Genomic DNA, 15,458 nt, shown 5'->3' with positions numbered 1-15,458 from the left:
AGAAAATATCTGCTAAGGGAACAATTAAGAGGGTAGGGAAAGCTGGAGGGTAGACTGAAGCTCAGTGTAGTGTTGGGCTAGTATTTGTATGAAGCCTTGGGTTTCATCCCAGGACACATCATGTGTGTATACCCCTCGCTCCCAAGTGACTGACTTCCTTCTTTAAAGATATAATGGAATATCTTTTCCCGTGACTGAGGGACCGTGTCTTACTGTTCCTTACTGTCTCAGTCCTGCCAGATGCAGAAGGGGCTGCAAGTGAGAATGTGCCTGGAGTCTAAAGGCCCACCCAGTACCCAGGAGCTTCCCTGTATCTCACTGCAGGGAATGGTGCAGGGCTGTTCATTTAGAAGACTCGGAGAGAAGTACAGAATTCTACTGCAGTCCAGGTTTACTCAGCCTCCCAATAGACCTTAAACCAGTATTAAGTGTTTTCATTTCTGAGACCATCCCACATACTAACCCCCCCAAAGTCTCCTTAAAATGAGGGAGGAGTACCTCTGACCAAGACAAACCCAGTACAGTGAAGAGTGACTGGCTGGCATTTACCCAGATACAAACACTTGGCCGTTCCAGAGGAAGAATCCTCAGTGAGGGTTTCCTGCCAGGGTGCAGACCTCTCAGCACTCCTTGGGCCTGGCAGCTGGCGGGCCCTGGCCTTTCATGGCCTATGGCAAGCACCTCTACTTCTGTCTGTCCTGAGTGACTTACAGCTGCCCTGTATGCCAAGATCTGGTAAACAAGGGCAAAGCATGGGGCAAGTGTGCATTTAGAATAACCCCATTGCCCTTCAGAAAAACAGGCTTCTTGGCTTTGCTTTGGGCCTTCCCAGCTCATTTCTCAGCATTTGGATGAAAAACCGCCGCATGCTCTTGTAATTTGAAGTTGTATTTGTCTATCTATAAACAGCCCCTTAACCTTGAGAAGTCATACTAGCTTTTTCCATCCTCGATCTGACATTTCACAGGTCAGTACTCTTCCATTTGTTAGCTGAACGAAATGTTTAGAAATAACATTGGGTGTATACCTCTTGGGTTACAAGTTGAAAGGCTGTCTCTGATGACTGTAAAGTGGAGAAAGTAGCCCTTTGCCCATGTCTAGATGGTGGAATTCTTGGTGCAAACCAGAGTATGCCAGCTCAGAATTCTGTCTTAGGATGTCAGGTGACAAAAGAGGTCAAAGGAAGTGAGGAAACCTGCTCCTCAAGGGGAGGGCTTGAACAAATCCTATAAAATCACAGCTCCAAGGCTGAGTTCTGGGCCTGGCATTGCTTCCTAGGTTCTCTGGAACTCTTAACACAATGTGGTCAGGTGCTCTGGAGTTAAAATTCTATGTTCTAAGTGCATAATGAAGAGTTTCCTGAATTTAGAGGGAAAAGATTTTTCTTTTTCTTTTTTGTCTTTTTGAAGCAGGGTCTCCCTGTAGCCCCAGCTGTCCTGGAACTCACTGTGTAGACCAGGCTGTCCTTGAACTCACAGAGATCCGCCTGCCTCTGCCTCCCAAGTGCTGGGACTACAGGCGTGCGCCACCATGCCTGGCTGATTTTGCTTTTTCAATGTGCTATTTGAGCTCCAACCCCAGAAGCATGAAAATAGTCACATGTCTTAAAAAATACTGCTGTTTAATTTTCTAGTCATGTACTTTAAAAAGCCAATACAAGTAAGACTTTTAAATTACCTTTTCAGATCTGCCCCTGATATCACCCCAAAGCAACTACACATTTACGTTCAGCACTGACATATGTAAATGGAGAAGCGGCTTGGAGGCACACAGGGCTCTCCCCATAGTGGGCGCATCCAAAGGACACTGGTTGTTCAGAAATGTGAATGCAAGCCCATGTAGCTGATGGCCAACTTTGGCCTTACAGTCTTAACGTCAGGATTACACAGCACTGAAAAATAAACATGAGGCCTGCCCTTTTGTTTCTCTTTCCCTTCCAACTTTTAACTTGACTACATCAGTGGACTTTTTCTCCCCCCTCCACTAGGTGGCTAATCATGAAAATCGTTTTCTTGGCATTTACAAGCTCTTACATTCATAAACAAGACCTTTGCAAAACTGCTGCAAATAAGATAATGGTCATTGGTCCAATGTGAGTCATCTGTGGGCATGTGGAGCACATAGGCAGTCATCGAATTGTATTAGAGACATTTTATTGAAAATGCGAAAATAGGAAATGTATTATAGCCTAAAATAAATTACATAACATATACAGCATATATTTATATCTTTAAAATATTTGTTTTGTTTAGGTTCTTTCAGTTTAGTTATTTTGACTAAATCAAGAATTTAGTGAACTGTATCCATAATTTTTTTTAAAGGAAAAAACCCGCTTTCCAAAACTTAGAAAAATATACTGCACTAAATGGATTTCCGATGCATTATTTCAGGGACTATCACATAGTGACTTTGATACTTGTTTATAAAATGTCTTGCTTTATGTGTGAGGGAAGTACCGTACTACACTCGAAATTACCTGTACCGCAGAGTGACTGGGAATGGCAGAACCAGGTAATAAATCTACTCCAGAAGTTACGAGACAGCGACCTGGCATTAGAATGCTTGATTATGACTTAAAGCTTCTCTTCACTGTAGAAACAAAATGGAAAGTTAGAATGCTCCACTGAACTCGCTCTAGTGCCATCTTCAGGAAAGGCGAGTGAAAAGCAAGCCTTCGGGGAGGTCATGCGAAAGGGCACTGACATTTGGAGATGCACATCTGTGACAACTCTGAGAAGTCAGCTCATGTATATACACGGCGGGGTGCGGCAACTTGGTGAAACCAGGAAAATACAACATGGATGCTGATGATCACACCAGTTTGCTGCTCCAGTGGCACTGCAAACTGATTTCTACAGATTTTTTTCCATACACGGGCCTGGTGCGGCCATAGGCTTTCCTCTGGGCTGCAGCGTGCTGCCCACCTGTGTGTGCGTGGTAGACAGTTCATGACTCCGCGGTGGAAGGGGAGTGGGAGGGCCACCAGGGTACATCTCTGTGTATAGCCATGGTATCTGGGAGCAAGTCACAAGAGGCTGAGCTTTAACCTGCTGAGAGGCGAAAACATCCAGGAAAGAAAGAATATGTGGCCTGCTGGGCAGCTGTGGCCCAAGAGGTGATGGCACAGCCACAGTCCTTTGGTTCCAAAGTGGAGATTGTCCAAGGGAGGAGTAGAAACTACATCTTTTGGGTTTTCATGAAAGCAGAGGCATGAAGTCTATGGTTCTCTGTAGAAAGTGACAGTAAAGACCTTTCTTAGGTCCCTACATCAGTGTGAGCATACCCAGTATGCTAGAGAATTTACATGAAACCTTTAAATCAAGGCCTCTTTCGTTACCAAAAATAAAAACTAAAAAAAAAAAAGAGGAAAGAAACATGATGGGAGGAGGAGAGAGGAGATGATGCTGAGTGTCGTCTCGACTGTCCCTGCCGTGCCCCGTGGTGTCCTGTGCTTATTCATTTTCCTCTCTCATTTCTACGATGTCTGTCGCCTCCTCTGTGGGAGGCATGTCAGTCATTGCAGAGTCTTCCCCTTCGGTGGCCGACTCATTCTCCATCTTCTTTTTCTAGATCAAAGAAGAATGGTCAATGGGACTGGACAGGACATACCATAGCAGTCATACCATAGCAGTACTGTGAGCAGGGGATCCTGGGGAGGGGACGGGGGCTGCTGATGTTGTCTTGTGTCCCGAGGTGACTCATCCAGGCTGACTCTAGTTCAGTGTGTTCCTTGTACTTCAGATGCTCATGTACTTGCTGGGTCTGGACACCACCGGCTCCCTGCAGCCCTTTCAAATGGAGGCCCTGTACCTCTCACCCCTCATGGCCACCTGGCAGCTGCTTTCTTCCTCCCTAAAACCCCAAACTTGGAACCTCATGTTCTAGAATAGTTCTCCCCATCTGTCATCAGTTGGTCCCTCTGACGGCTCTGGGTTCATTCTGTCCGCAGTGCACCCCCTGTTCCTCTTGGCCTCATTGCCTTGCTGCGTAATCCTTGCAGAAACAGCTACTCAGGATCAGCCACAGCTCAGGCACTGTGTGCTCTTGACACTCTCTGAGTAACAGATCCACACAAGGAGCCTGGCTTCCACTGTAGCCTCTTCCAGCATCCTCCCAGGACCCACTCTCCATCCACTCCTCTCCAAGCAACCACAATGGCTCCTAAGTATCCCTTCACATCTCCTCAGCTTTACCTAGAATCACATCCTCGCTTTTCCTTAGTCCTATTTGCCAGGTAAAACCCTGAACTCACTTAGGCTCAAATCTCTAATCATAGGAGTCCTGAGCTGTGTGCCCACCACAGGACTGACTTCCACGTGGCTGGGCCTTCGTGCCCCGCTTTCCCGGCCGTTCGCTTCCTAGTCTCCTGGCCAACCCTCAGCCTTTCACATGCCCTCCTCTGTCTCCAGCCTTCAGTGTGGCCCTTTCTCAGCTGACTCACATGCCATCAGAGTTCCCCTGACTGTTCCTCCACCACTCGCTGTGGAGGTTCTCTCCTCACTTCCCACCCCTTTTCCTGTGCACTTGGCCCACTGGCTCTGTTGTCCCTTTCCATAATGACATCCCATTCACTGAGTCAGACCCGGAAGCAAGCACTTCACCAAATCACACCCCATCTTAACTGGTTTTCTGAAATCATGTCCACAGCCCTCTTCTTTAGAGCAAAACAACTCTAAAGGGTTGTTTGTGCTTGAAGTCTTCAACTTCCCCTTTTTATTGGCTCTTTAGACCATGAGTCCACCCAGATGGGGTCACAGATCTCCTTACCTCCTCAACCCCACCCTCTGCCAAGCGCTCCATCATCTATCCCTGGTCTCTCCTGGCTGTCCTTGCTTCCCTGGTCTTCTTACATTACTTGCTGGTTTCTTTGCAGCCCGTTGGCCTGAAAGCACGGGCAACTCCAGGGCTCTGTCCTTGGGCCCCTTTTCATCTCTACTTGTATTTACACCCTTGTTAATCTCATCTGAGTGAATAAGATCCTGAGATCATGGAGAAAAAAGATACATAACCCCATGAAGTTTGAGACTACGTAGGGGGGTGAGATGGCCCAGCACTGGTTAGAAGAGACTTCCTAGAGTGGGGCTGACAAGGGAAAGGGTCTGTGGAGGCAGAAAGAAAGGTCCTGATTGTCCTGCAAGCTGTTGCCAGTGTCTCTTACCTGCTTCCGATAGACATAGCACGCTGCAATGGCGACCATGGTGGACTCTCCCACAAACCCTGCTAGAAGGGAGCCCACGCCCAGGGTGGCTCCATGCACCCTAGAAATGAGAGTGCAAAAGAATTTTGTCTGTTAAAGCCAAGTTGAGACACTATAGAGATGATGACAAACCCACCCAGCACTGATTAAACCCAGGAATACTGCAGACCAGAGGGGACAGCAATGATGTCCTCTACTGGCTCAGGACAGGCTGCACCTAACAGTCACTCATGGTTAGGTAGACTGTGACTCAGGGCTGAGCTCTCACCCTTGTGGGACCAGTTACAGTAGGCTCCTGGCCTATCACTATCATCTCAGACTTGCTGACCCAGACTTGCTGTGTCCCCCTCATTAGGGACAGGGAGTTCTGAGGGCAGGGCCCGTTCCTCCCTTCAGTTGGTTTGCACCTTCCTCAGCACAGCAGACACTCTGAGTGTCCTCTGTGTATGGGTTAGCATGCATCTCAAAGGCCTCTACTGGTGCCAGATAGAAAAGCATTCTTCTGGATTTCCAGCTCTAATATGCTTGGGGATTTCACTTGGAAATGTGGATTTAATTCTTCAGACAGAATACTTCAAGGGCAAAGGATTCTACCAAATGCCCTGACCACATACCCCAGGTAAGGCAGGACCACAAGGCTGGTGATGAGGACGATGATCCGCAGCACAGAGCTAGGCGCCAGGACAAAGGTTTTCTTCAGTGTCATCAGCCACCCAGTGAGATGGGCCCTCACAGTCACTGTGAGGAGAGAATGACTTGTCAGCTGTGGTCTGCTTCAACCCCATATCTTCCCATCCTACTGCTGCTGGCCAGGGCAGCAACTCTGAAGACTGGCTGGAACTCCAGCCTGGCTGCTATGGTCCACAGCTGGTCTCTTGTTTTCCTGAGGGTTGCTGATCCCTGCTCTGGAGCCTGGCTGGAGTCAGTCTGTTCCCACTGCTTCCTGTCTCCTCCGTCCTGTGTCTAGATGGCCAGATGCAGGCAGGTGCCTTGCTCCAGCATGATCACTGTCTTCTTGGTGGGCCTGGCTGCTCCCAGGATGGTCTCGCCCAGCCCAGTTACCCTCTCCTCCAGTCTAGCTTTGACCATCTTCCTACAGAAGAGAAAGCCCAGAGAGAAGAGGCAGCTTTGATGCCTAGCGACCAGAAGAGCTGGGACCAGAAGCTGTCACTCTCCTACTGAATAGAGGGGATAGGAACATGGGGGAATAGTGATTCTTGGCCTTACTCCCCACCATGTCTTTCTGGACTACCCCCAACTCTCCACCATCGGCCATTTCCCTTTCTCCATCAGGGTGCCATAGCTCCTTTGCTATGTGCCACCCCACAGTATCAGTGCACATACTTCCACACCCACTCTGCATCCAGACTGTGAGTGTAGAAGAAGGCACAAGCAGACAGCACAGGAACAATGGAAGGCATAGACCTTTGCCCTGGCTGGTGCACCTAAAGGTGCAGCTTCTGTCCGAAACCAGAAAGGCCTGGGGGGCTGGGGCCCTTACTCCCTCTGCATAGCACCAGCAGTCTCTATACTTGCTCACTTCTGGGTAATGCTCACTTCCAGGACTGGTCTGTTTGCAAGTAGACCTGCTGGATGTTTTTGGTTTTCATTTTTGCAGTGCTGGGGATTGAACCCAGGGCCTCACACATGCCTGGCAGCTGCTCTGCCACTGAATTTCCTCCACTACCCTACTGTTTTCTTGGTTTACCAGTGTGTTAGACCAGGGGGTAGAGATGTAATTTGAATGAGGCTCATTTTCTTCTAGCGGTCAGACAGCGCCACTTAAATTTGCCCAAAGGAGAGGGTCAGGGTCTCAGGTGTGTGTTAATCTGGTGGCACAAACCCAACAGACTTTGAAGAGTCAGTGGGGCTTGACAACTGGAAGGTTTTCATCTTACAAACAGGCAGTGGCATTGAGAGGAGACCGAAGCTAACACCCCTCCCTCCCCGAAGAGCTGGGCTGTCTAGGCTCTCTGGCCCCTCTTAAATCACTGTTATAAAAATGAACCCTATGTGTCTGGGTCTCCAGCTGCAGCCATCTGCCATCAGCTTCCTAATGCTCTGCTCACCCAGTGTCTACCCAACAAAGACCAGACGCCATCCTATTATTGTGGGCTTTTGTCAATCCCTTCACTCCTGCCACAGCAGGTGACATCCCTGAGAACTGAAAGAAGGTTTGGAGCTTCAGTGGGGGCTGCTTGTTGCCTCACTTGGGGCAGCATGGGGCTGGAAGGCATGCCATTGGTCCTGGCCTGAACTGCTTCCATTGCTTGATTTGTAAACTAATTGCCGCTTCTAATTTAGTGGTCTAGGTAGATTTTTTTTTTTTTTTGAGGAAGGCAATTAATCCTTTCTGTCTCCTGCTCTTATGTCTTTGGTTTGCTGGGGACTGAACCCTAATCTACACTCCTGACCCAGGTAATTTATTTTTGACTAGGTGACAATGCACACAGGTCTTCCTCTCGGTAATGACTTTTGAGGCCCCTGTTACCAGGTTAGTGAGCCACTTCTAGAAACAGAATACCCCCCATCATATAGACACAGGTACAGATGTACTAGTGACAGTCACATGCTCATCACTCACCCCACAGCCTGGTTTTCTCATGTGCTTTGGCATGATCTTCGTCTTAAATCTCTTACAGTACCCCTGGTGCTTTTCCCTTTGGCTTAAGTTTTGGCATCGTTTGGCCATGTACCATCTGAACCCTGCATTCTTTTTGTCTAAGAGTCCCCCTTTTCCTCTGTTCCTCTCCAGGCTTTTTGTTTGTTTGTTTTTTGGTCTTTTTGAGACAGGGTCTTCCTGTAGCCCCAGCTGTCCTGGAACTCATTATGTAGACCAGGCTGGCCTTGAACTCACAGAGGTCTGCCTGCCTTTGCCTCCCGAGTGCTGGGATTAAAGGCATGCGCCACCACACCCGGCCCTCTCCAGGCTTTAGCAGTAAGCTCACTCTATTTTTCAATCTTGTTTTTCATGTTACTTTGCAAATTGTCATACTATACAACTGGCTTTTTAGTATATAGTTCTGAGAACTATAATTCATATATAGATTTGCGTGTCAAAATTTTCAACCTGCTGGCTACTGTCTTTACATCTTTCTAGCTCAGGATGAAATAGGACCTTTGTCAATGGCATGATTTCGCTGGGCAGGAGGATAAATAGGAACCTTCATTCTCTGTTACTTACCTGGCACTGGGAAGAAGGAGAAGATGCGCAGAGGAACAACACAGAGTTCTGCAAAGGCAAAGTCCACTCCAATGATGTCTATCAAAATCTTCTCAGACACGTTGGGGGTCCAGAACATCACAAAACAGAGCTGGGGGTGGGACAGGACATTGAACAAGGTTGTGAGGAAACGGCACAAACAAGTACAGTGATAAAGTCAGGAATCACATGGTCCCTGAAGCGTTCTGAGAGGTGGTGAACCTGCTCACTAGGTAGTGGCACCCCAGGCCTACAGCTGCATGTCCCTGCCTTGCTCTCACTTGTCAGCAGAGGGCGCCAGTCCATTTACTGCACCTGCTCCACAGGGATGGCCCATGTTGCACATCCACTGTAGGTGGTATCTGGATGGGTAATGAGACCAGGGAAGGGAATCAAGTTGCTTTCTCCGAGGAGTAACCACACATTCATTAATACATCTTTTTACATCCTTAGCAAAATGGATAGAAAGTGACCTGAAAGCATTTGGATGTTAGAGAGCCGCGGTGATATTCAGAGTAATGCACATCTTGGCAACTTCTCAAGTACAGAGGATAAAGGAAGAAACAACAGCCACAAAATCTGGAACTTTGGAAAAGCAGATGAACAAGTGCAAAATGGGTTTAACAGACTGGGACCTGAAACTGACAGAGTGCAGAGCTCATGTCCCACTTCCCCTTCCAAGATCCAGAAGTGGGAAGCAGCACCAAAGGCGGGCTGGCAATTCGCACACTATCCCCTTGACTGTGATTGTTTGCCTTGAATTGTGAGGACTCAGGTCAGTCTCTGGATAAGGTAAAACGGTGCCTGGCATGACTGGGGTACAGAGAAAACTGGGACAACAGACAGGGTGACATTCTCCTCCGCTCCCACAACACAGGAAACCAGCCAAGCCCCTCAGGCAGGAGACCAGAGTATCTTTTTTCTAAACTAAATTTTTTCAGATTATTTTTTAGGTGTATGAGTGTTTTGCGTGCATGTAAGTAACTGCACCCATGTTGTGCAATGCCCACAGAGGCCAGAAGAGGGCATCAGATCCCTTGGAACTGGAGTTAGAGGACAGGTATTAGCCACCACATGGGTGCTGGGAATCAAACCTGGGTCCTCTGCAAGAGCAGCCAGTGCTCTTAACCACTGAGCTATCTCTCCAGCCCCAGAGTGTCTTCTTATTAGCTTGAGAACTGGAGTCCTAAAGGTTCAAGGCACCCCAAAAATGCAGTGCCACAGGTGTAGGAGAGGAAGTGCCAGGCTTAAGCACAGGCTGCACTAAGAGAACACAGCTTCTGCTTTGAGAGCGCAGCCTGTGCTTCCGCAAAATAGCCAACCTACGATCTGCCTGGATGAGGGGACCCTGCCTGGATGAGGGGATCTATCAGTGATCAACTCACCAGCTTATGGGTCACTGGGGGCAGGGGGAGAGATATATAAGGCCTGCCCTTCCCAGCAATAAACGAGTCTGCAGCACCTCGCCTAGTGCCTGCTCTCATCCAGCTCCCAGAGTCTGTGTGTTGATTCTGCGCTACTCACCCCCACCTTGGCCAGAACCCTCGTTCCCTGCAGTCCCTCGTGGGCTGGACCCGTGAGGAAACCTGCAACACACAGGACCTGAAGCTCACACAGGTGATAGACTGCAGCCCTGAGGTCACCTTCAGAGCTTCCAAGCTGCCAGTGCCCCTTCTTATAAACTCGAGCACACACCCTCAGACATTGTTGACAGGTCATCAAAGAAAGACAAAAATAAAACAACTTTCTGCCCCTTGACACTTTCAGATGAGAAGAGACTGTATCCATGAATTGAGAACAGAATGGGAATGTTCTAAAACACATTCACAGAGCAAAAAGGATCGGAGGGTTAGGAAGATGAACGCAGAAATGCAAAGCCACTAACTGAACATAAGACGGAGTCAGAAGTCTCTCACGACAGTGCTGAAGGATAAAAGTACAAGAAATAAGAGAACAAGTTTTTAAAAAGAAAATAAGGGTCAAATATTCTGATAATAGGAGTTCTAGAAAGAGATTACAGGGAGACTGTTAGAATGGAAAGGAGTTGAGATTGAAAGGGCATCCTGGGGAGGTAGGCCCTGGATGGGCCAAGAGCCAGCAGGACACAATACTGACAGTGCTGGGGACAGAGCAGAACCAAAGCTTGCAGCTTGAGGCTTCTCGGCAGCTCTGACCTAGAAGACCTGCAGCAACAGGTTTGGGGGCAGGTGATTTATTTCCCAGAACCCCAAAACTGTCGATGAGCAAAATTTAAAGAAAGACCTTTCCACTACCCAAGACCTTGAAACATTCACCTTCTGCATTAATTACTTGTCTCACAGCACTCCAGAGCACTTATGGAAAGGTTGATTTGGGCTCACAGCTTGAAGCAAAGGTCCAAGCCATCATGGTGGGACAGAGAGGTAAGAAGGAGTGTGTATGAGACAGCTGGTCCCATGGCATCACCCACAGGAAGCAGAGAGGACAAGGCAGGTAAGGGATACTTGTGTACCCATTTTTTTCTTCATTTTCTTCGCTGAGACCCCACCCCACCCCCAGCTCATGGAGTGTGCCAGGCACACATCAACAACAATGTAGGACATTCCTTCACAGAAATGTTTCTTCAGTGACTCTAGAGCCTGTCAAGTTGACAGTATCAACTATTGCACTTTTCATGCACATTTTCCCAGGAGGCTACTGGTGCATGATCTGCCAAATCAGAGGAGTCAGGGAAAGAAAGAAACACAGGTAGCAACATGGGGGAAACAGGCAGAGGGAGCCCTGAGACAGAGGTACAGGGTGAGCCTAGGAAGGCGCCAGGCTCTCAGGTCAGCAAGTCCGCACTGCAGCAAGCCACACCTAGATGAGACAGGAATCCTGCTGGTCTGCACGCACAACAAGGGATTTACACAGAGGGAATGTGGGACTAAATTAGGGTTAAGCACACAGAACGCTAAGAAAAATAAGACAATCAACTCCAGGGAAAACTAAAGACTAGAATACCATAATCCATCAAAAGAATATCCCAGAGTATCATCGTTCACCACAGTTATAGGCCACGTGAAGAACTGAGGGGCAAGCCTCAGGGAGGAGGAGAAGAACTAGGGCTGGAGGGAAGCTGGCCAGAGTCTATGGGCTGGAGCACGGTTACTGGGAGCAATCCAATAAAACCAACTTTAAAATTTGTGCTGATTTAAGAAACCTGCAACTTTGGAAGATAATGTTCAAAACATGCCAGTTCCATCAAATATTTATCTCCTTTTCCTAAAATACAAACATGTCTTGTCTAAAATAAAACTGAATATATTAGAAAATGAATTACAGCCATGTATAAACAGAACATTGAAATTTTAGAACATCATTTACACTTTGGATAATTTAAGTTTCATGGAATTCGACTGGTCCTATTTACTATGCCATACTGAAACACTAAAAAAATACCTTGGAGAATCTACTATAAATGTTTCATTGTATAAATGCAACAGACTTTTCCCTGTGACTCATCAGCATCTGGGAAATATATCCCACCAGTTTTCAGAACCAGCAGATGTGCTATCCTTTAGTTTCGGTGCTTAATGTCAGATTCATACCCCATTTTGACATGAAGGGAAAAAGCTAGCAAGTTGGAGCTGAAGGACTTTATTACCTGAGAGCCAAGGACAAGTGGCCTGTCATCTTTTCCCACTGCATAGCTGCTGGTCTTAAATAGTGCTATATCACTTGTGCCCGTGCCCAGGCGTGGCAGCCATTTCAAATGACTCCCAAACAGCACCAAGCATGGTGCTGGGAGACAATTTATTCCCTTGTCTATATCCATCACACAAACAGATGAAAGACCCTTCTTTGCAGGGCTGCTTTATGGGAGCCTCTAAATATTCCATGGCAGTAAAGAGGTATACAGTCGTGATAAGAGAGTCTATCCCAAGTGTGCCATAGATCTGTGCCTTATACCTACCTAGTGAGTCATTCTGTGTTTCCCTGGTGGGTAGAATGCAACAGGAGGCCATATTCCGCTCAAAACATAGGCTTCCTAAAGGGAATCATTAGTGTGCTTTATTTTGCAGCCAGAGATGATATGAATGTGAGATAATGCCTCAGACACATGTTGCAATCTCTCTGGGTTTTGCAAAATCATTGTAAAATGGCTTTTAAGTCACAATAAACCAAGGAAAAGGAGGGTGTAACTGCATGCCAGAGAGAGGGATGCTGGGAACGTGCTTCTGCAGCAAACGAGTCAGATGCTTCCTCCCTCTGGCCTCTCTACATGGATACCACTCACCTTGAGGCCTTTTTCTGTCTTGTAGGAAATGATCAGCTATCCTATGGAGAGGGGCGGCATGAAAGGGAGCTTGCCCACATCAGTGGAGATATTTGCATCAGTGGCAGCTGACCTGGAGAGGTGTGTCTACCTTTCTGGTCCCTTGAATGCAACTATCAGCTCGATGGACCTTTAATGGGAGCTTCCTGGGAGCACAGTTCAGTATCCCCTTCCTCAAGTTAGACAGTACCACTTGGCACTCCTAAATCAGTTTCCTGTCTGGTACCACATACACTCTGAATGCCCCTTATCAAAGACACATGCCACAGAGATCTTCTGAGTTTTCAACCACACACACAGAAGATCTAGCTCTTGGTCTACTAGGAACATGGAAACTGAAAGCTGTTTTGTCCAGTCAGAAAAAAGGCCATTAAAGGGCAGGAGTCCTACATTTAGGAAGCCTTTCTCTTTCCCTGAAGTCTCTGAATTCATGTTTCCAGTAAGAAAATGCTGCCTTGCTTTTCCACCAGTTCTTCCAAAAAGGGAATATTTCCTGCACTGTCCAGAAAAGAAATACAAACAACTTAGAAGCAGAAGGATGTCATCTAAAAGCCACAACAACCTACCTGCAGGTCTTATTTTGTGTCTTAGTATGGTAACAGGAATTAGTATTTCAGAAAACAAGAAGCTTTTGGAGTTCATCCAACAAAGGGTATTTTAGGAAAAATGTTTTTCTACTGAGTTCGCTGAGTGTAGTCTACCTCAGAACATACCCTCCTGGTTGACCATGACATGCTATGTTCTTCAAATATTTGCGAGGCCAGTGACATTGACTTTTCCAAACCAGAATGAAAACCTAACAAACTACTGACAATGAGCATGGTTTGTTTCCTGGGTTTCTGTTGCAGAGTTTAGGAAGTAGCCTTCAAAACAGAATAACCCTCCCTAAGCCCAGATCTTGGGTTTTCTATTTATTGTCCAATCACAGGACCCAGAGTTCTTTAGAGAAATAACTCATTCCAGGACTAGAACTGGGGATATGCAAGATAGCCTGGAGGATCTATGGTGCCAAGGAATAAGGACATGCTCAAAAGGCAAAAGCAGGTCATGTCAAGGAGACTGGCACCACCACCACCAACGGCCGAGGTGGGAACAATATAAGCAACACAACAGAACAGAACTGAATTAGAGCCCAAAGTATAAAACTAATATCCAACAGCGCATACGGACAGAAACAAATGGGGGAGAGAGGAGACCAATCTGTGTGGAATCTTAAACAAACCCTAAGCAATTCTCTGAGGTGGGTGGGTGGCACATACTTTCCAGTCCATACACATGGGCTAACTAGAGTGATGACCTTCCAAGCTGCACTGCACAGAGAGAGGGAGAGAGCTGTTGGACATCGGGAAACCTGCCAGACATCACGGCCAGGCCAAGTGATCAAAGCTCAGGTGAACAGTGGTTAAGTCATATAGACAGCATTTGGGACTAGGGTTTGAAAAGCCAGCTGTTCCACTGGCATTTGAATTCAGAGAATATGCAAAGCCACTGCTGGCTAGGACAGAGGGGCATCCATTGTTGGATGTCCTCAGAGACGTCTGCTCTATAGACAGTGTTGCCCAGTGCTCTGGTTTTGACTCTTTTTTTTTTTTTTTTTTTCTCCATAAATGGTTGGCTATACTTTTTAGGAACTCAAAAAGCTTTCTCCATGACCCAATAACTAAAATTAGTAGTAAATGCACACAGCTGTTATGAGTTAAAAATAGATGGTCCTGGATACCATCATTATTTGGAGCTTTTACTAGAAAGACTTGATGTTTAGTTAGGTTGACATCCCCCAGTGGGTAGCTAGTGCTTAACAATACAGACCTGAGAAAGGTGGTTACTAGGTGCTACTAGTGACTGGTTCTGCACCCTGCCTGCCTGTCTGGGCTGAATTCCCAGACTGTTTCTCTATACTTTGCTTCCCAGCAAGAATACCCCAGTGTCTTCATCTTTGAGATGGGATGGCCTCTCTTTCACAGGGCTTCTGTGATCATTGCCCTCTTCGGAGGAGCGAGTCTGCTGACTGGTTAGACAGGTCCACACTGAGAGACATAAGGAGCTGACCCGAGAAAGTAAGTCTAAGGCTGGCTTCCTTCACTGAGAAAGTCTAGCCATGTAGCACACAGTGGTTCTTCTGGTGTGGGCACGCCACACTTGATTCATCCGTGTCCGAACGCATCTAGAGACAGTGAGATCAGGACTGATTTCATTTATGTATTTACCCATGATTTCCACAGACTACTGGTGAGAACAGGAGACAGAAAATGGTGAAGCAGTTTAGGGTAAAAAGACCCCATTAAGTAAAAACTGTCTCTGGTTCTACCAGGACCAGAGGCTAGAGATACCAGGAAGGGGGTCCTGTTTTTCTTCATCTCTTTCTCCTAAAGGAGTATGCCTTTCCAGGAAACCATATTGAGGGGGTGACTGAAACTTCAAGGCTTCTGGACACCTGAAATTGGAATGAGACTGACCAGCTCATTAACTCCAAGGGAAAGGCCCAGTGGAATCCCACTCCTGGGGAACCTTCCTGCTGTACAGGAGCCCACCCTCCCTCCCATCCTCCTTTCCTTCTTTCTTAGATCCCTATAATAAAATAACTTAAAAAATTCACACTCTGTGGCCTGTGAATTTCATCCATCAAATTGGCAAAGAATCCAAAAGCCTCTAGCTTGAGGTGGCTTCAGTGATCACTGAGTTTTTGAGACCCTAGTCTCTCAAACTATAAGAAGAGCTGAGAGAAGCTCGACTACTCTCAAAGACATGTCAATATTCCCATT

General features: G+C 47.1%; 1 protein-coding gene and 1 long non-coding RNA gene across 2 annotated transcripts in view; one reads left to right on the top strand and one right to left on the bottom strand.

Moving 5' to 3' along the window:
• Window positions 1–1,602: 1,602 nt before the first annotated feature.
• Window positions 1,603–15,458, bottom strand: part of Ankh (ANKH inorganic pyrophosphate transport regulator) — a 146,677-nt gene continuing 132,821 nt past the window's right edge. The window contains exons 9-12 of the mRNA XM_008821772.2: window positions 8,382–8,511; window positions 5,812–5,935; window positions 5,159–5,258; window positions 1,603–3,566 (exon numbers count right to left, since the gene is read on the bottom strand). Coding sequence (XP_008819994.1) covers window positions 3,453–3,566; window positions 5,159–5,258; window positions 5,812–5,935; window positions 8,382–8,511 — 468 coding nt within the window. The 3' untranslated portion in view covers window positions 1,603–3,452. The remainder of the gene's footprint in view (window positions 3,567–5,158; window positions 5,259–5,811; window positions 5,936–8,381; window positions 8,512–15,458) is intronic.
• Window positions 8,519–15,205, top strand: LOC115068198. Its single transcript, XR_003847575.1, has 3 exons — window positions 8,519–9,174; window positions 10,721–10,871; window positions 12,683–15,205. It is a non-coding gene; the product is annotated as an uncharacterized LOC115068198 (long non-coding RNA).

The sequence above is a fragment of the Nannospalax galili genome, unplaced genomic scaffold (genome assembly GCF_000622305.1).
Source record: "Nannospalax galili isolate Female #2095 unplaced genomic scaffold, S.galili_v1.0 scaffold207, whole genome shotgun sequence".
NCBI classification, from domain to species: Eukaryota; Metazoa; Chordata; class Mammalia; order Rodentia; family Spalacidae; genus Nannospalax; species Nannospalax galili.
Note: the sequence above shows the minus strand (reverse complement) of the source record. Positions and strands in the feature narration are given on the sequence as shown.